At 55.3% G+C, this 18,451-nt stretch overlaps 6 protein-coding genes across 7 annotated transcripts; 2 read left to right on the top strand and 4 right to left on the bottom strand.

The window, feature by feature from the left end:
• Positions 1-631: 631 nt before the first annotated feature.
• On the top strand, positions 632-1,454 carry H310_10266 (hypothetical protein). The gene has a single exon (XM_008876597.1). The coding sequence runs from the start codon at positions 940-942 to the stop codon at positions 1,255-1,257; it is 318 nt and encodes a 105-aa protein (XP_008874819.1). The 5' UTR covers positions 632-939; the 3' UTR covers positions 1,258-1,454.
• Positions 1,455-3,166: 1,712 nt separating this feature from the next.
• Positions 3,167-3,961, bottom strand: H310_10265 (hypothetical protein; the record flags this gene model as incomplete). The annotated part of the gene is made up of 1 exon (XM_008876596.1): positions 3,167-3,961. One exon carries the CDS (start codon positions 3,959-3,961, stop codon positions 3,167-3,169), a length of 795 nt encoding a protein of 264 aa, XP_008874818.1.
• Positions 3,962-5,024: 1,063 nt separating this feature from the next.
• Positions 5,025-7,941, bottom strand: H310_10264 (hypothetical protein). The gene has a single exon (XM_008876595.1). It carries the CDS (start codon positions 7,606-7,608, stop codon positions 6,109-6,111), a length of 1,500 nt encoding a protein of 499 aa, XP_008874817.1. The 5' UTR covers positions 7,609-7,941; the 3' UTR covers positions 5,025-6,108.
• A 23-nt stretch (positions 7,942-7,964) lies between these two features.
• Positions 7,965-15,143, bottom strand: H310_10263. 2 transcript variants are annotated; one of them, XM_008876593.1, is made up of 16 exons: positions 15,083-15,143; positions 14,776-15,013; positions 14,565-14,720; positions 14,146-14,516; positions 13,859-14,102; positions 13,384-13,643; positions 11,779-13,330; positions 10,888-11,713; positions 10,224-10,836; positions 9,992-10,161; positions 9,788-9,932; positions 9,596-9,722; positions 9,417-9,543; positions 9,071-9,372; positions 8,813-9,028; positions 7,965-8,762 (listed from the first exon to the last, which is right to left on the bottom strand). In XM_008876593.1, the coding sequence occupies exons 1-16, from the start codon at positions 15,097-15,099 to the stop codon at positions 8,475-8,477; spliced, it is 5,652 nt and encodes a 1,883-aa protein (XP_008874815.1). In that variant the 5' UTR covers positions 15,100-15,143; the 3' UTR covers positions 7,965-8,474. The 2 variants fall into 2 exon arrangements, with proteins under 2 accessions (XP_008874815.1, XP_008874816.1); XM_008876594.1 differs by having other exon boundaries at positions 9,071-9,543.
• A 149-nt stretch (positions 15,144-15,292) lies between these two features.
• On the top strand, positions 15,293-16,576 carry H310_10262 (hypothetical protein). The gene is made up of 2 exons (XM_008876592.1): positions 15,293-15,753; positions 15,798-16,576. The coding sequence occupies exons 1-2, from the start codon at positions 15,696-15,698 to the stop codon at positions 16,394-16,396; spliced, it is 657 nt and encodes a 218-aa protein (XP_008874814.1). The 5' UTR covers positions 15,293-15,695; the 3' UTR covers positions 16,397-16,576.
• A 181-nt stretch (positions 16,577-16,757) lies between these two features.
• H310_10261 (hypothetical protein) lies at positions 16,758-17,901 on the bottom strand. Its single transcript, XM_008876591.1, has one exon. It carries the CDS (start codon positions 17,833-17,835, stop codon positions 16,789-16,791), a length of 1,047 nt encoding a protein of 348 aa, XP_008874813.1. The 5' UTR covers positions 17,836-17,901; the 3' UTR covers positions 16,758-16,788.
• Positions 17,902-18,451: the final 550 nt, after the last annotated feature.

Below are 18,451 nucleotides of genomic sequence, written 5' to 3'. Positions count from 1 at the left end.
GAATTATATTTTTCATCTTCCAAGCTTTTGATCAATGATCGACTCTTGAGAATGGACCGAGTCAATTTGGAAATAAGTGGGTCTCTTCCTCTTTTCAATGTTGTGAATCAGAGAGACTATCTCTGAAGATATAACCCTGTTCCTATTCAAAAGGCAGCATCTTTCCTGTGAATTCAAGTCATGTGCCATTCAGAGGCTCATTTACGAAATGTAGGGCTTTTTGAAGTCGTGATCTAATCTTGGCCATGACCTTTCTGTCACCTAGTTCTTCGTTTCCGGATGCCTTGTCTTCGTGAGCGCGGGAAACTTCAACACCCATCACCACCGAGTAAACTATCGCGAGCGCCGTAGCGTGAGAAGCATTCACTTGCTCCAGCTTGAAGCCACAAGTGCGCTCGCATGGCGTCATGTGCTGTCGCTTAATGGGGGTGCTACCGGTGGTTGAAGGCATCAGCGTCCGCCACAGATGCAACCAAGAGCGTCGCAGGCTAGGGACAAGAGCCATATAGGATACTGTCGTGGTTGATTCAGAGGATGCATTGAAGCCTGCACTGACTGGTACCAACGACGCTTTGCCGTTCGGGTTAGAAGTTGGCGGATTTTTCATGGAACACACACATAAAAAGAGAAGGGCAGGGCTAACGAAGCAGGGGGCTCAGTCGTTTGCTTTACCAGTTATACCAACGCATCGACAAGGAAGGCTACGAAGCGAACCTTGTCGGTGTGGCAATTGTCCTGATTTCGAATGGCGTGTGGGCATCGAATGGCGGCGCCAGGGCCGTGATACGGGTCATAGCCTGGGCTTGTAGTGGCGTTCATAATCTTGGAAAAGCACACCATCACTTTATCGAGCGAAGCGTTCTCATCGCATCGCAGGACGACATCGCTCCACCCGAGATACGTTTGGAAAAGCCCTCGGACAGCAGAGGTTTTGACTTCATGACCGACATGTGCAGAGATGAACGGCAGATTCTCACTGCTCACCTTCGTGCCAAGCTCGACGATCGCTTCAAGGTATTGTACCTGGTGCATGCCGCTGCACGTCCAGTCGAATGTCGGCGTCGTCCCAGACAACCCGCCATCCCACATCTTCGACACGTCCGTGGTGTGGAGAAACGGCCAGTACTGCTGCAATGTGTTGGCGCCGCCCGCGGCCGCGATACTCGATGGAAGGAATTCTCCGTATTCGTACCGACACATGCCTGCTTGAGGCGTGCCGTCCGTGTGCGTGGGCTCGAGGGTGCTTGCGACAAGTGAAGCCCGCATGTAAGGCGTGGGCGATTTGCACAGTGCCGCGTTTGAGAACTCGCGTGTCGTGCATGCGTGTGGTGCCCACAAAGCACTGAACACCCACAAGTCTTGATCACCAAATTCCGATTGACTGTACTTGGCAGCAGAGGTTATCGACATCACCATCATCGCCGTCACCACAACAAGTGCCAGCATTGTCGTCGGATTTCGCAATAACGACGGTTTCACCTGGCAACGATTGAAAATTCGTATTTTTAATAAAGACATATTTATATAGGAGTTTTAATGCTGTTGACCAACCCGGTATACTGTATAAATCCATATTCTCTGTCAATGACTTGTCGGACCCCGAAACCTAATGTAAAGATACCAGGCAATTTTCATCCTGTACACTATAACCGCTTTAAATTGATAACCTATCTAATTTGGATATCAATTTATGCAGGACCCACGCGTTTGTTTTTCACACATCATTCTGGATGACACACACGCTGGTGCCGTCCACGATCCATGGACGACATGGACAAAACGGTGCGGACATGCTTCGCAATGCTGAAGCAAGGAGGTCACCGCTGCCTCACCCTTGAAGAATGTCTTGACTTTGGGCTTGTTCATGCTTCCTTCAAAATCGAGGGTCCTCGGTCGCAGCCTACGACTGGTAAAAGCGATCATGTGTGAATGCATGCTGAACGGTACAGTCGCTGCAGCCGTGCCAGCACCAAACAGAAGCAGTGAATATCACACACTCGGGGTGGCGTCCAAGCGTTTCCGGGAATGGCGTGCCTTGCCTACGCTTACCACTGCCGTGAACATACCTGCTAGCACTTATTCGAGCTCCAAGTGATCTCGATCGACCTATCCTACAAACTCGTATAGCGTCAGCGATCCATGCCGTCCAGTATGAACGAGTTACGACGTGGACCTCGCTCCCCACTACGTACTATCTCTCTCGAAGACAACTCGGGCTACGATGCATGAAGAAGTCATGGCCCGCATCGAGACGACATTTGCCTCATTGACACCACGAGCGGTCCGAAAAAGGATGGGGCACACTCTGTGTTGTTCCGCCACTTGAAGCCGACCACCCTGCACACAACGCAATCGAATGCGCTCCTGCTCGTCAAACTCAATTTTGTTTCACACGGCGGACGGCACTTTTCCTTGTCACATGCAAAGTGGTTCCATTCCTCACACCATGGGCAAGGATTTCCGTCGTCCCCAAGTAACAATCGCACGACCCTTGATACATTCGATCGTGAAAACAAACTGGACGCCGCCAAGGCCAAGTACGTCACAGTTGGCGCTTGCACAGATCCACGCCCAGGATATGTTTACTCTTCCCGGCGCCAAATCGTCGCCCCGGATTGTGAAAATGCCGCGGCCGTGCATTTTAGAGACAACGACATGAAAGAGATTGCCACGGCATCCATGGACCGCAATCGGTACGATGACTACGGGGAGTTTTTGGCATTCAATCACTGCAACGACTCGCTGCAGTGACGTCTCCAACATGTATAGATTCCATTCAAGTCCGTGCTTGGAATGGCTCGGCTGCGATGGCGCGCCGCCCATCCCTCCGCGTTTCGCCAAGCGGGAGATCGAGATTCCACCCTTCGGACAGCGGGGCCCATGCAGGTCATCGATTGATCAACCAAGTCACTATGCGTTCCATCTCGCGCACTCTCCCCTTCGAACGACTTGCTACCTACACACAAGCGGCAACTGCATCTGGCACTTGATGTCGCAAGAATCCACAGCAATTCCTGTAGCAGCCGCAGATACGAGGAATCGTCCGCGCATTCTTTACCGTTGTGTCGGTACCTTTGCATCGAGAATTCGCTCTTTTGTGCAGAGACGATGCAGGTATAACAGTACGTTTGAATTCTATAACTTCTACGACAGTGTCGACGCGCGCTCAACCAAGATGCAGCTTGAGGAATGGCAGCGCTTCGTCGTCCCACGCTTCGCGGACACCTTGGGCGACTTCAGGAATGGTCATGTCGCCGCGGTTCACCCACCCGTGCGTCATGGTTGAAAACTCGCGCAACTTGCTCTCAAACGGCTTGGACTGCAACGACATGTCGACGCTGTTGCCAGGTTTGACGAAGGCCGGGTCGTCTCCGGCTGACAAGACGAGTTGGGGAACGCGGATCAAGTCGCCCAACTTGGCAGCTTTTCCCCACCCCGTCGAGACATCCTCGACGCGCCAGCTCGGGTGGAACGAGATGCCGCATGCAAGGGGCGTGTCAGGCAAAGTGCTGCACTTGGCCACGACCCACGCGCCCCAGCAATATCCCATCGCACCGAATTTGGCCACGTTGTGGTGGGTTTTCATGTAAGTGACGACGTGGTCGATCTTGGGCTGGAGTTTGTCGAACGGCCGCGCGCGGGCCCACTTGATGATTCGGACTTGCAGCACCAATTTGCGGATCCACTCGACGGGCCACGGCCATGGAGTGTCCTGCTCGGCAAGGGGAAAATCGTTGGCGGCATTCATCTCGATCAACACGACTTTGTACAACGCGCTGAGGCGGATGCAATTGTCCTTGGTGCGTCCGCTGTCGACGCCAAACACATCGGGAAACACCAGCACGCACCGGTCCGACGCCGGGTTGTCGTAGAAAAAGACGTTGGTCGTGCCCATCAGCATCGATTCCTTGGCGCTCGTGGTGGGCATGGGGGGCAGCGACGTGGGGGGACAGCAGCTCATGGCACACTTTGTGGTCGCGGCGAAGTTCAAAAGTGGATCGTCGCGACTCGTCGCGACAGTTCCCCATGGATGTCGAGGGACAAGGGGAGTTGGACTGCACAGTAGGACGGTTGTTTCGCTTTGATTCGTATGCTAACAAATGGACGAATCAAGCCGTCGATTGTTCCTAGTCGCTCCCGTGGGAGAGATCGCTGGCGCTGTGTGCCTTTGCCGCTGGTACATATCGTGCCCACGAATGCATGTGATTACGACTCGTCCTCGATGACTTATGCGTTTAGTACACTTGGCTGTTGACGAAGACGGGACGAGGGAGGGGCTGCGCGCCACCAACGAACGTGTAGTCGACCTTGTGTGCATCGGACATGCAGATCCCGACGGCCTTGCAGTCTACGAACAACATGGCCTCCAAGCGTCGCGCCATGACAACGGAAACGCCGCCGACGATGGTCCTGCAGACTTTGGTGAACGTGATGGCCACATACGTACTACAAATCCAGTGCTTGGGTACTACTAGTAACTACTACAAGAAAGCAGCAGCACTTGCATTAGGACAGACGTGGCCACCAGAACGGGATGAGCATGCCGATCGATGGCGCTCGTGCCGTCGTGGCGCGCAAGTAGACACGAGTATGGAAGCGGCCTTTCCCCTGCACTGCGCGCACGAGGTCTAGCCTTCTTCTGCGCCATCGTGGCATGATCACACGGGGACTTGACTTGATACGGTCCTCATCGCCGGGGTGTGAGGACTTTGTGTGATACTGGTCGACCACACCGGGAAGATCACGCTGTTTCCGCGTCCTCGCGGCAAAGTTACGCGTCCTTCCTCGATGGGCAAACACGTCTAGCCTTTGCCATTGCAGTGGTCTCTCGCAGGGGATTGCATACTGCCCACTCTAACCATCTCTCACTGGCGGCCTGGGGTACAATTGGACGGACGCGGGCACACCTTCTGGATCGGTGCAATCAACGACAGTTTGCAGAGCAGCGTGAGGGGTATCTGTGGACTTCCTTGCCTTCCGCGTAACGTGGCGCACGTCGCGCCAAACTTAACACAGATTTCGCACTCGTCTGTATGCTCGATTCACATCGTGTGCATGGAGCTCAACGCGTTGGAAGTGCCGTCCAGGACCTGCGCAAGACATGGAGGCGCGGATCCATCACCGCTCAGAACTGTTGGGTAGATTTGGGTATCGTCGGAGGAAAGTCGCACACGCAGCGGTGCAGTCGACAGGTCGACGCCACCGTACCTCCTACGAGCAGCTGCGATGGTTGACGCCTCAAAATGTTGAAATGATCTTACCAGCCGTAGTCGGCTGGTAAGATCCTTACACCAAGTCCACCGACTCGGATGGTCATGATGCGCATATCATGGGGACGATGGTGTTTCTCATGGGATCGGGTGGCCTCCGACGCACAATGGATTGCATGCATAGGTGTAAATGGCAATTGGGGAACGGGAGAAACTCCGTTCAAGTGTGCCAAGCCGGACGGCAAGGGGCGCGGACTGCAAGAGAGGCCTTCAGGCCGTCAAGAACTGCTAGGGAGCGCATGCGCCGTGCCACCTGCGGCCCCGTGCGCATCCCTGGTCAAGACGATCATCGGGGCCATGGGCTCGCACACCAACGACAAGAACAACCTTGCAATCGTCCAAGGGTCCACGCAACCGACCAACGGACCGACTGCGCTTCTTCACCCGCATGGTGAACAAACACCAACATCATGGGGTACGTCTTCATGGCCGGCACGTCCATGGCTTCACGTCGCCGGCGTCTAGGCCCAATTCACAAGGACTCCAAACTGAGCTACGAGCGCCAAGTCCAAGTCCTTGCCCGAAAGATCTCAACGCGACGGACATATTGAGCCGCACCGGTGGCGTCAAGGATGTCGAGTGTGATCAAACGACCCATTCGTCCACTGCATGACGGCACGCGAGATGGCAACGGCCGCCGTCGCTCTGCGCTCCTGAGCATGCAATGCTGGTGTTTGAAAGTGATCTGCGAAAAGTGCTGCCCGCGTTGTGGAGGTCGATTTGGCATTTGGTCGTCCATGTGATGGATCGATTCTACCCACGCACAATGTCGGTGCTCAACGTAAAGACGGCGACACAACGTTGGAATGGTCATGGAGATCACTGGACACATATAGCACTACAATCCGCGGCGTCGGGACGCGGGCTGCGCGCGGGGGGACGCCTGGCGATGCAGCACGCGATTCACATTTTGCTCGACGCGGTGGCCGAGTCTGTTGGCGGCATCCTTGGCACGTTGTTCGGCGTTGTTGGCAGCACGTTGCGCGCCGGCGCCAAAGCCGCCGTCCTTGGCGAAGTCCCATGTCTTTTGCAACGCTTTCGGGACATTCTTTCGGTTGTCGTAAATGTCCTTGACTTGGTCGTACCGCTTCACAATCTGCTGCCCCTTGGCAGCTAGCTGGACGCCGCGCTGGCCGAACGCGCCGTCCTGCGCCATGTCCAAAACAGCGCCTGCCGCCGCGCGAGGGTCTCTGCGGTTGTCGTAGATGGCTTTGGCTTGGTCGAAGCGCTTCACGATGTGCTGGCCCTTGGCAGCGAGCGCGACACCGCGCTTGCCGAATGCACCGTCCTGGGCCATGTCAAGAACGCCGCCGATCGCAGCGCGGGGGTCCTTGCGGTTCTTGTAAATGTTTTGCACCTGCTCGACGCGGTGCATGACCTTTTGGCCCTTCTGGGCGATGGTCGCCACATTCTTGCCCAGCATCCCGCTCGCACCCAACCCGAGCGCGGCATTTGCAAACGCTTGAGGGTTCTTTCGGGCATCGTACACAGCCTTGACCTTGTCCACCTTGTTCAGCACGCCTTGCGCTTTGCCGGCAAACGATTGCGCACCCTTCCCGAGCATGCCACTGCCGGCCAAGTTCAGGCCAGCCCCGATCAAGGCACGGGGATTCTTTCGGGCGTCGTACACGGCCTTGACCTGGTTCACGCGACCGGCAATCATTTGGGCTTTGGCCCCCAATGCACCCTGGCCAGCCAGACTCAGCCCCGCGCGCAACAAGCCACCCTTGCCCTTGGCGTTTTGAAGCGTGTTGATCACTTGCGCTCCCTTGGCGATTAAGCCGATGGGACCGGGGACGAACTGAAGGCCAGGCACCTTGCCAACCACAGCCGCGGCCTTCCCGACGACTTTTACCCCCTTCTTGGCCACTTTGCCCACCTTCTTGGCAAACTTTTTAAACTCTTTCTTGGCGGGACGGCGGCCATGTCCCCCAAGTTCAAACGATTCGCGGCGGGAGGCGCTACGGTACGGCGTGGGTCGGCCACGATGCTGTCCCTGCGCTCGTGGGGTGGCACTTCGACGTTGTGGTGGCGATCGGTTTCCACGGTACGGCTGCGCAATGTTGCGAGGTCGGTTCTCGTTGGCACGCGTGGGGTTGTTGCCACGGCGGTCGGGAAGCTGCTTGGATCGCGAGCCGTTGGCGCGGGTGGAACGATACGGTTGCGCATGGCGGTGCTTGTTGCGTCGCACGGGCTCGACGGCGGCGGCGCGATCGTCGTCGTGCGAGGCACCAGCAGTGGTCACATGGCGGTCCAACCCACCGGAGACCGCACCCAACTCGGCCGTCGCAAACGACGTCAGCACCAAGACAGCGTACAGCACATGAGCAAGGCGCATGACGAACCTCACGTCGACGCTCCTGAAAGTGTTTCAAAGTGATCGACCCCCACGATCATGTGCGATTTTGTCGTTGAAACGCGGGCGTGCGATGTCGCCGGTCGTGGCCATGTCGTGCCCGATTGGGCGATTCGACGACACATGAATGAAAAAAGTCGCCAGGTTCGGGCAGGGGCGTTTTTGTGCACCGAGAGGGGGGCGGCGGCGTGGGAGGCAGCTTCCACCGGGGGTCGCTCGGAAGCACCTCTGTCGCCTCGTGGCCGGTGCACCCGCGAGTTTGCGATCCTTTGGACGTCCCTGCGCGCACACGCCACACAGGAACGCGCCCATTCGTATAAAGTCCGAAGAATCGAATGGAACAAACGATACGACATGACACCCAATTGTTCAAGGATCGAGGGGACGCTGCTGTCTCGCCTCGACAACAACTCGGCGCGCAGAATGCAAGGACGATGGATGGCAAGCCTTTGTCCATGCTATCGAGTCGGTCAGACGAGGAAGTCGCCTCCTTGGTTGTCGCGGGGATTGGCGTCGCCCTCGAGATATCAGTGGGACCACGTGCGCAGAAAGTGGGATGCGTTGCCGCCACCGCCGAACATATCCCCACCACGATCCACGACGACACACGTTCTCAGCGGATTGTCGTGCGCCGCCCGAGTCGAGATCGTCACAAGTGTTCTCGTGAAGAGTTCGAGGCCGTGGTAGGTCGATTCGGTCCTGTCCGCGTGGTCCCGACAGAGATCATGCCGCGTGGTGGTCGCCCCTCATACCATCCTCCACTTCACCCCACTTGCTGGAGCCCCGCCACAAACCACCAGTGGATTAAATAGTTACGGTTGGATCGTTGCGCTGTTGGTGGCGCGCGCTCATGCCGCAATGGACTGCGTGTCCACTGCAATCGGGCCCGACTCGCCCGCCAGTTTTCCCTTTTTCTTGTCGACGCTCGAGGACGAACAAAACGAATCCGTGTTGGTGTGGTCGAACCCTTGCTCGACCAACTCTTTTCGCTTTTCCTCGGTGCGCTTGCCTCGGATTTTCTTGACGATCGCGTGAGCGTCGCCCGCTTTGAGCGAATTGAACTCGAGACTCGTTTTCTGCTGCTTGGACGAGGCCAGCATTTCCATCCGCTTCTTCGTCTCGGCCTCGCGGCGGACCTACACACCAACACGAGCATGAGCACCGCTGGATGGCTAGCCATGTCGACCCGGCGTTCTTCGGCGATGCGTTTGCGCTCGTTGTCGCGATCGGCCACTTGCAGCATTTGCGCAAAGCTGAGGAAAATTGAAAAAAACGAGTCGGGCCCCATCCCGGCCGCGTCCGGGTCTTCGCCAAACCACCGGACGCAGTCGCTAAAGGCAGCTTGCATCGCTTCAAATTCCGACGCAATCGCTTGGGAGATGTCTTGAGCTTTGTTGGCAAACTACGACGATGTTGGCGGGATCGAGTACGTGGACAAGCGTACCGGGCCAACAACGTCCTGAAACTTGTCGCTGTCCAAAATTTCGGGCAGTTTTCGGTGCAGTTCCAGCTCGTGCACGACCAAGTCGGCGGCCTTTCGAATGGATGCTTCGCCCGCTTTCAGCACCTGGTGCGTAACGCGACTCGCTTCTTGGATGGACGGTATCGCGTCGATAAAGTTGAGCCAGTCCGATTCCTTGTCCCGTAAGATCTTGGCCAAATAGTTGAGCAATGTCATGCTGTTGTCGGCGGCCTTGACTTGGACGAGTTTGAGCAAAATGCTCAACTTGAAACCCGACGCCGACCCTGTGCCAAACGTCAGGAACGGTCTCGAGCGGCCCCGAACGCACCTCGAGTCGTGCCTTCGTTCAGAGCATTTCCCAGTTGCAACACGATCTTGAGGATTTGCGGAATGGCTTCGTTGTTCTTCAAGTCTTTGCACGTCGAAACGACGCTCGTGATGAGCCGGCGTTGCTCCTGCCACAAGACGGTGAAGTTTCCATGAGCGATGTCAACCTTTTTTCCATACGTCGACATTCGAATCAAACTGCATGGTGGCCAGCAGCGACTGCAGCCGCGTTTGGAACCGCGGAATTCCTGCGATTTCGGCAAAATACTGCTCTGCGTCACCGAGAAGCTTGGGATCGCCGGTATACCTACACCCCATCGTCACGATATTGAATCCAACAACTCGAGAATTGTGGACAGCAGCCGTTCGTACGCTTTCACTGTGTCGAGTTCGTCCCCTTCCGGCGCAAACTGAATCAACGCTGCGACCTTTTCGCTCGACAGAATATCCCGGTCAATTTCGAGTATTGCTCGCTTGATCTCAGCGTAAGGCAGCCGGAACCGAGCCAGCATGATACCTACGCCACCAAATTCATGCCTTGGACTCAACTGTTCAAGCGAGGGATGTGGTGGATACCGATGTTGTTGGCGCGCTTGACTTCGATCAACCCAACACGCGTCGCCGCCTTTTTCTTCATCGTGGGTTTTTTCGCTGATTTTTCTTTTGTCGGTGGCGGCGCACTGGCAAACAGCGTGACGAGGTCGTGCAAGTGCTTGGATTCGGTGTTCTCGCCTTCGCTTGTGATGCTACGATGACAAGGATGGGTGGGGTGAGGTGCGAGCAATCCAATCACCCAAGGAATTCGTACTCAAGGTTGGCCCACAACGACGTTTCTTTCACTACAGCGTGCACGGGCTCCCAGTACAAGTTGCGCAGCTTGGGCTTTGCCTTCATCTTGGCGACAAACTTAAGAGCGTTGACGGCGCCGCCAATCGAAGGTTTGGTTTCGTCTTTGGTCACAGGTGTCGCCTTGCCTGGGACCTCGGCATCTGGAGTGGCCAACAGGGCAAAGTCGAGCCCTTCCGCGTTCATTTTGAGTTCAAGTTGTGGTGGCGGCATGCCCATTTTCTGCAGTTTCAAGTATTTGCTATACTCGGGATGGTCCTTGACCAAGACAGGGCCAGCGGGTTCGGCGACTTCGGGAATTTCTTTGTCCGGCGAGTCCAACAAGTCGGAGTCCAATCCTTCCGCTTTCATCTTGAGCTGGATTTGTGGTGGAGGCATGCCCATCTTCTGCAGCTTAAAGTACTTGGCGTAACTCGGGTGGTCGGCGACGCGCACCATTTTCGGCGCAGCGTCCTTCTTGGAGGCATCTGCTTGGTTGGACAAGTCTTCGGGCAGCAAGGCGTCCGGCGTGTCGAGAATTGCAGGGTCTAGCCCTTCGCTTGACACTTTGAGTTGAATTTGCACCATTGGCATGCCTACAAAGACACGCCGTAACCTACCTTCGTCTACCCTCGATGAAAACGTACCCATTTTCATCAGCTTAAAGTATTTGGCATATGTCGGGTGGTCCTTGGCTGCGACCATATCGCTCGGTGCCTTGGGGACTTTACCGTCATCGTTCACGATGGTATCGGGGGCATCAATCAACGCTGGATCGAAACCTTCCGACTGCATCTTGAGCTGAATCTGCGCTGCGGGCATGCCCATCTTTTTGAGCTTAAAAAACTTGGCTAAGGCGGCGCATGCGTCGGCGCGGACACCAGCCGACGGCGCGATAAACTTCTTGCCGTCATCATCAACGAGGGTTTCTGGCGCCAAGAGCAACGATGGGTCAAAACCCTCGGCCTCCATTTTCAATTGAATTTGAGGTGGAGGCATGCCCATTTTTTGCAGCTTGTAAAACTTGACCAGAGAGGGACATGCGTCGGCGCGGATTCCAGCAGGAACTGGGGCCGGAAGGACAACTTTTTTTCCGTCTTCGTCCACGATTGTCTCGGGTGCGGACAGCAAGTCGCTGTCGAAACCCTCCGCTTGCATTTTGAGTTCGATTTGCGGCTGGGGCATACCCATCTTCTTGAGTTTGAAAAATTTGGTCAGTGCAGGACTCGCATCCGCACGGATACCAGGAGGTGCTGCCTCGTCGACTGGCGCCAACATGACAACCTTTTGGCCATCGTCATCGACGAGAGTCTCCGGTGCCAAGAGCAAATCGCCATTGAACCCCTCTGCTTGCATCTTCATCTGAATCTGCGGAGGCGGCATGCCCATTTTCTTCAATTTGAAGAACTTGGCCAGCGCAGGACACTCGTCGGCGCGCACACCGGCTGGGGCTGCTGCTTCCATCTCTTCTTCCTGCAAAAACCACAACGGCATTGGAGCGCCTTCGTCGCTACGGCATCGTAGATACAGTGACTTACCGCGCCGTCCAGAGGAATCATTTTCTCCGGCGTAGCCAGCAAGTTGCCGTCCAGCGCTGGGTTTTCGGCGCCCACCTTCATTTGAACGTGCGCGAGTGGCATCCCCATGCTGAGCAATTTGCAATACTTTTGATAGTCGTCGTGGTCCTTGACCATGACTTGCGCTTGCTTGGTGCTCTTCTTCAGCTTGTACTTGTCCAGCCAGGCGATGTCGAGGTTTTCCAGCTGCATCTTGAGCTGCAGCTGTTCGACGGGCATGCCCATCTTGCGCAGCTTCCGGAATGCATCTAGTCGTTGTGAAATCTCGTCGTCTTCCAATTCGCTCTGGTTGTCTTCTTCCGACGTCGAGTCCGTGTCCATGTCAGTGTCGGATAGCAAGTCGTCCGAGTTGTTGATGCGATTTTCCATGAGGGCAATGGGATGTCCGATGTGCATGACATGGAGGTCGGCAGGTTCGTGCTCCGCCAAGAAGGCCGAAAATTTGTCACGGGCTTGCATGAGCTTCTTGCGGTCCTGGAAGCTAAGTTCGTACTGCCGGACTTCTTCGACGGGCGACAGGAGCGCGATATCTTTCGTCACACGCTCCGCCATGGCCCACATTTCCTTGCCCAGCACAGTCTCGGACGGGATGAAGAGCAGTTGTTGCAAGATGGAGAGCAAGCAGTCCCGGAGAAACTCATCCACGTTCACCCGCTCCATGAGCGACCGCATCACTGACTCCATTGAACTCAAATCGGTGCTCCCATACAGCGTGTCTTTTCGATCATCCGCCATAAACAGCTCAAACACTTCAATCTGCTTTTCCACGTTGTCCAGTTGTTCTCTGATTTGGAGCTGGATCGGCGACTCGTCGTCGTCGTCGACGCTGCAAACGTCCTCGTCATGCATGTCATCGTCATCTTCATCATGAATGACGTCGAGGGGGGGTAGCGATGGCCGGGGAAAGCTTGACAAGAATGCACCATCGACCAACGGAGACTTGTTAGGGCATGCCGCCCCGCTACTCGCTTGTGCGACAGGCGCTGCATCAAACACGAGCAGAGGTTCGGGAACATCGAACGACGTCTTGGCATTCCCTGTAGGTTTTGGAATGTCGGGAAGGACTATCAATGGCTCGACCGGATGGACGTCTGGTGCACTGGCGCTCCCTTCTTTGATCGTGTTCACTTGCGCTGTACCGTGGGCATCGTGATGAGGGGTAGTATAGTCGGAAATAGTGCTGTTGGATCGTGTGAGGGCCAGCGGTGGCACGGGCAGCGAAGGCGCGGTCGAGGTAGACGATTTCGGAGTCGGTTGGGATGGCGACTTAGCAGGTTTCGTTTTCGCATTCTTCTTTTTGACTTTGGCCGCTTGCTTGTACATGTTGTTGGACTTGGTTCGAATCTCTTCAAAGTATTCGCCAATACCGAGCGTCATGAAGTCTTGGCGAATGGCCACGCGGGACTCGACACGCAGCCCTTTGTTCACGAGGATGTTGATGAAACTCAGGACGTCTTCTTTGAAGAGCAAGTTGTATCGAGTCGACCTGAGCGCGTCCCGAAGGCACGTGAATCTATAGAACGTCCCATGAGCCTCGATCAGACAATTTGTCCAAGCCTAGCCGACCTCACGCGCTCCCCTTTTACTTCCTGGTAGTTGCCAAAACTGTGGACGACGGCGGCATGGCCCTCGGCGCTGTTGTAGCAAATGATCCCGAGGACTTGCAGCGTCGTGCGCTTCACGTCGGCGTTGTCCGTGTGGAAACACAGCGCGAGACGATCGACGAGGCCAAGTGTCTGCGTGATCGCATCGATACCGCTCGCGAAATGGGACAATGAGAGCAAAATCTTCAACATCACTTCGCAAAACCGCGACGCCCGATCAAACTAGATTCAATGTCAGGACCGATGCACCACCATTGCGTCCGACAGGTTCAAAACGCTGGGAACGACGAGGCAGCAGTGTGCATCCTCGTCCGATGGCGCACCAGCTGCACCAACGAACGAGCACGCGAGGAACAAAAAAGCGAGGCAGTCAAAAAAGCCACGAAGCCACCCAAACGCGGCAACTCCACTCGGCAGCCACGACGCTTGGGACGTACGTTTTTGTAAAAATGCTCGATGGAATACGGCGATGGCTCGGGCATCTTCATCGCGAGGTAGTCCAGACCGTATGACACGATAAACTGGTCCGTCCACTCGGGAGTTCCCGCCGCAATCTTACGCTGCAACGTTTCGAGAACTTGGAGGCCGCGGTTGTCCCAGTTGAGCTCGACGAGGGCTTCCGCGAGTTTGATGGCATCCGCAATGTACACGTGGTTGTCGTTGTTTTCGTTTTGCTTCGCCCTGGAGCAACCAGATAAGGAGAGTTCACGTCAAGGCTACGTACGACCACACGATTTGCCACTTTTGGTCGAGCTGTTCGATCCGAACGAGTTCGTCCAGCACGTCGTCGGGCACGTTCCGCTTGACGAGCAAGTCGCGGTACATTTCGTTGACGAGGTCCTCCGACGGAAGTGGAGGAATCGCGAGCTTGGCACGCTTCGCGTCGGTGGACGTTGGGAGGCGATCCTTAAAGAACCCGCGAAAGTAGTTCAGTTTGTCCTGGAACGTTCCGTCCTGTGCCGCCACAATAGGTGCGGAAGCAGGCACAGCTGCATTGGAAGGCGCGGGAGCAGGGGTCGAAAAGCCAGCTAGAGACATGCTGGTACTGCGCAAAAAGCGCGTAAACGATTGTGTCTTGGGCTTGACTTCAACTTCCTGTGGAGCCCATGGTAAGTGAGCACATGGAAACATGACTGCACGCACCTCAGGCTCCCGCCGAAATTCCAATCGCAGTGGCCATGCCGACAGATCGGACTGGAGACTCCCGGCCAGTTCAACGATCGCATCGAACAACATGTCGTCAACCTTGGATGTGTGCATTTGCATCAGGATATCCTTTTCTTTGACGCGACCCGTGAGCTACATACGCCCGATGAACGATAAGTATTAATCGGTGTTGATAGTGATGATAGACCTCGATGAACCCGCGCTTGCCGCCTTTGACTGGTCGGAACCCTTTGACAATGGCACCAGTCTGGCCCTGCGCACTCGTGACATTTCTAGCGCGCAGGTCGAGCCCAAGGGGACCACGTTCTGGAACTTGGACTGTGAAGACAAGGGCACGTTGGCCCGAGTTTGTATTGGAATAGATGCTGCGCAAGGATGGGTTCACCCCTGCTTCGTTCGCCGATGAGATCGAGTTGGAGCGCCGCCTAGAGCACGACACATGTCACATCAGCAGTCGCAAGGCCCCGAATTGGATGGAGCGATAGACAATTTACAAGGAGAGGTAGTTCATCGCGTCGCCGGTGCACCCACCGCCTTTTCTGCTCGCTTCGCCCGAATCACTTCTGAAGGTGGGTTGTACATTATCCGGAAATTCACACTGGACTATTATATTAATTATACATTTAGTATCTTTATGTTTGTATTCGAAGTAAATTTCACTGCTTTTTAATTTGACCACGTGGAACAATTGAATAAAATAAAACGCCACTAAGGATGAGCGCGTTCGGCGGCGCCGAGGCCATGTGGTGGAAAGGTCCTGCCTCCGCACTCAACTGACCGGAATACGAGGACAGGTGACTGCCACCGATGTCAATTGGTTCAACTCTTGGTCGCGCCGTTGTCTCACGCGTGTCGAGAACACACCGCATCCATGGCGCGTGAGGTGTTGACTTTACCGCTGTCCTCGACGTCGAGATTTTCTGCTTCATGCGAGTCACGCATAACGCCATGATAAAGGTTATTACATGGCGCCACCCGGCAAGTGCGTTGTCATGCTTCTGACATATCCCCGCGTTCCGACTGCCCAGCGCCTTCACGTTGAACTATCCTGTCGCGCTCTTGAAGAGACTTGACCCTCATTGTTCCTTTCGCAACAGACTTGGCACCATGCGTTCGCAGCTTGTCGCTCTCCTCCCTGCCGTCGTCCTTGCGCACTCGTGGCTCGGTACATGCATCCTTTCCCTCCATCCTCATGACGTTGTGCTGCAGAATGTACCAACTATGACATTCAAGTTCCTGCGAACCAGCTCTACTGGAACAAGGCGGCGTGTTCGGGATATGCTCGATGCGGAGTTCGCCAGGCGCAGGAAGGTTTCGGCGTCGACACGGGGTTTGACTTTCGTCCTTCCCTGGCCAAGCGGACGTGCCAGTGCCCCGCTGCTGGGGCATATGACGCCCTTGGATCCCGCATGGCCAAGTACACTCCCGGTCAAAAGGTATGCTTAGCATATCCCCCAAAGAACCATGTTGCGGACGTGTGCACGAACGAGTTCATTCCCGATACGGGCGTTCGCATCTTTCGTTCGGCGGCGTGGCCGGTGGATGCCACCAACGTGACGGACCCAGAGCTGCGGGAGTGGCCGGTCGAGTACCACCACGGCAACGGTGCGCACGTACGTGGCCAAGTCGACTACAAGGGCTTCCAGCACTGCCCCAGGTTTTGTGAAGACAAAGGTCGCGCCCTGTGCACCATGTGCTTCCAACTCGAGAAGGACATTGCCCCCGGCAAGTACACGTTTCAGTGGCAGTGGATGTTCAACTCGGCCGACGATGTGTACGCGAGTTGTTGGGAAGCTATCGTCGCGTAAGAGGCTTTGCCAAGCACCTCCTCACGGTCGCCACACCTCTCGACTAGTAGGAGAATACAATTCTGAATGAACGGCACTGTTGTTTCCACTACGTCGACCTCGTGCTAGTCCAAATGGCCCGACCTGGGACACTACCAGGCGATCGGTGTAGCTTGGTCTACGTCTGCGTTGCCATCGAAACGTCCCTCGACAGGCGTCATTTTGAGTTGTCCTGCCTGATGCCGCTTGGGCTGCAGCGCCTCTTTCGTTGACGCATGCAGCAAGCGCACAGGCGCGACGGCCGTTCAAGAAAGTTGCTCCAATGGCAAAATTCAATTCCTCACAGTCAAGTCGATGGGGCTCGACGGGTCTCTCGAGGACATGCGACAACACGGGCTAACATTGACGAAAAATTACGACTTCGCCATTCGCGAATTGAATGAGCTCGAGGTACTCGACGGGAAATGGCGATCTTCATTGATGGCTTCGGCGGCCGCGGCCACTTCTGCCAGGTCGCCTTTGGTCAATTGAGTGGACAGAGCCACGGCCGCGGCATTTTCAACCATTCGAGTCGACGATTTGGTACCAGGTATGGGAAACACATCGTCGCCCTGGGCATGGACCCACGCGAGGGCCAACTGGGCGGGCGTGACGTGTTTGGCCTTGGCGATGTCGAAAAAGCGGGCAACTTTCGCTTGACTTTGCGCCAGTGTATCGTTGTTGAAACGAGGCAGCGTCCGGCGGCGGTCGTTGTCTTCAAGCTGGTCAAAAGCATCGATGGCGGCGAGAAAGCCACGGCAGAGCGGCGAGTACGGCACAATGCCAACGCCCAGTTCGCGGGCGGCCGGGACGACTTCGGCTTCCAAGTCGCGCGATTGGAGCGACCACTCCATTTGGATGGCCGTGATGGGGTGTACAGCGTGCGCGCGACGGAGTTCGCTCGGGGTGCATTCGCTCAACCCGACGTACTTGATCTTGCCTTCCTCAACCAGAGATTTGAGCACGGTCATTGTGTCTTCGATGGGAATGGTGGGGTCCATGCGATGCATATAGTACAAGTCGATGTAGTCGGTTCCGAGACGGTCGAGGGACTCAGCCAGCTGCGATCGGATCGTGCTTTCCGCCCCGGAAACGGCAAGGCCATTCGTGGCTGGGATAAGTCCAAACTTCGTAGCAATCACAAACTTGTCCCGGCCGTGTTGCTTGATGGCTTTTCCAATCAGCTCTTCGTTGGTGAAGTTGCCTCCGCCGCCAGCGCCAAAGGACTGGTAGATCCACGCAGTGTCGAGCAAATTAATGCCGACCTCGAGTGCCTTGGCGATAGTGCGAAGGGACTCGGCTTCTTGGGCGGCACGGTCAAAGTTGCCGTAGAATGCAGTCATACCCATGCAACCCAAGCCTTGGGCGGAGCAAACGAGGCCTTGCGAACCAAGGGGACGATGCGGGACTTTGAGGCTCATCTAGACGGCTGCACGCACTTTACTTTCTGCAAGGTTCAGTTCTGATCTCTTGAGAGGTACTGTACACTCTTTTCAGGATATGAATTTCACTTCTATCCAATCACAGCTGGACTACGTGCATTTATCAAAATATATCCAAAAAAGGTTCAATAAAAAGAAAAGTATAAAATGAACTGAAATTCTGGACACAATCGTCATAAAACGGTGTTTGCACGACTGGCATCCGGTTACACGGCTTTCTGCACGACCCAAGTCGTGCAAATTCCATTTCTTCCTGGATTCGAGGGGACTCCAATAGTATTTTCAAGATGTTTTACATGTTCCATGCTATGTCGAATTTGCACGACACGTGTCGAGCTGAAAGGAAGGACATCCTATTGGAAGAAACTGTTCACATTACAAAACGTGACAATGTCATCGAACCCACGCAAATTCCAAACACAATACATTAAAACACACAATACATATCACAAATTATTATCACTATTTGGAAATACAAATATCAAAATGGGTTCATTGTATACTTGTACTCCCTCCGTCCCACAATATTTGCGTAGTTGTGCGGAGGGGAGACATGTCCCATCATTATATTTACAAGTGATATTCAAACATTACT

This window comes from Aphanomyces invadans, assembly GCF_000520115.1.
Source record: "Aphanomyces invadans strain NJM9701 unplaced genomic scaffold supercont1.25, whole genome shotgun sequence".
In the NCBI taxonomy this organism is placed as follows: domain Eukaryota; phylum Oomycota; class Saprolegniomycetes; order Saprolegniales; family Verrucalvaceae; genus Aphanomyces; species Aphanomyces invadans.
This window is presented reverse-complemented; position numbering and strand designations above follow the sequence as displayed.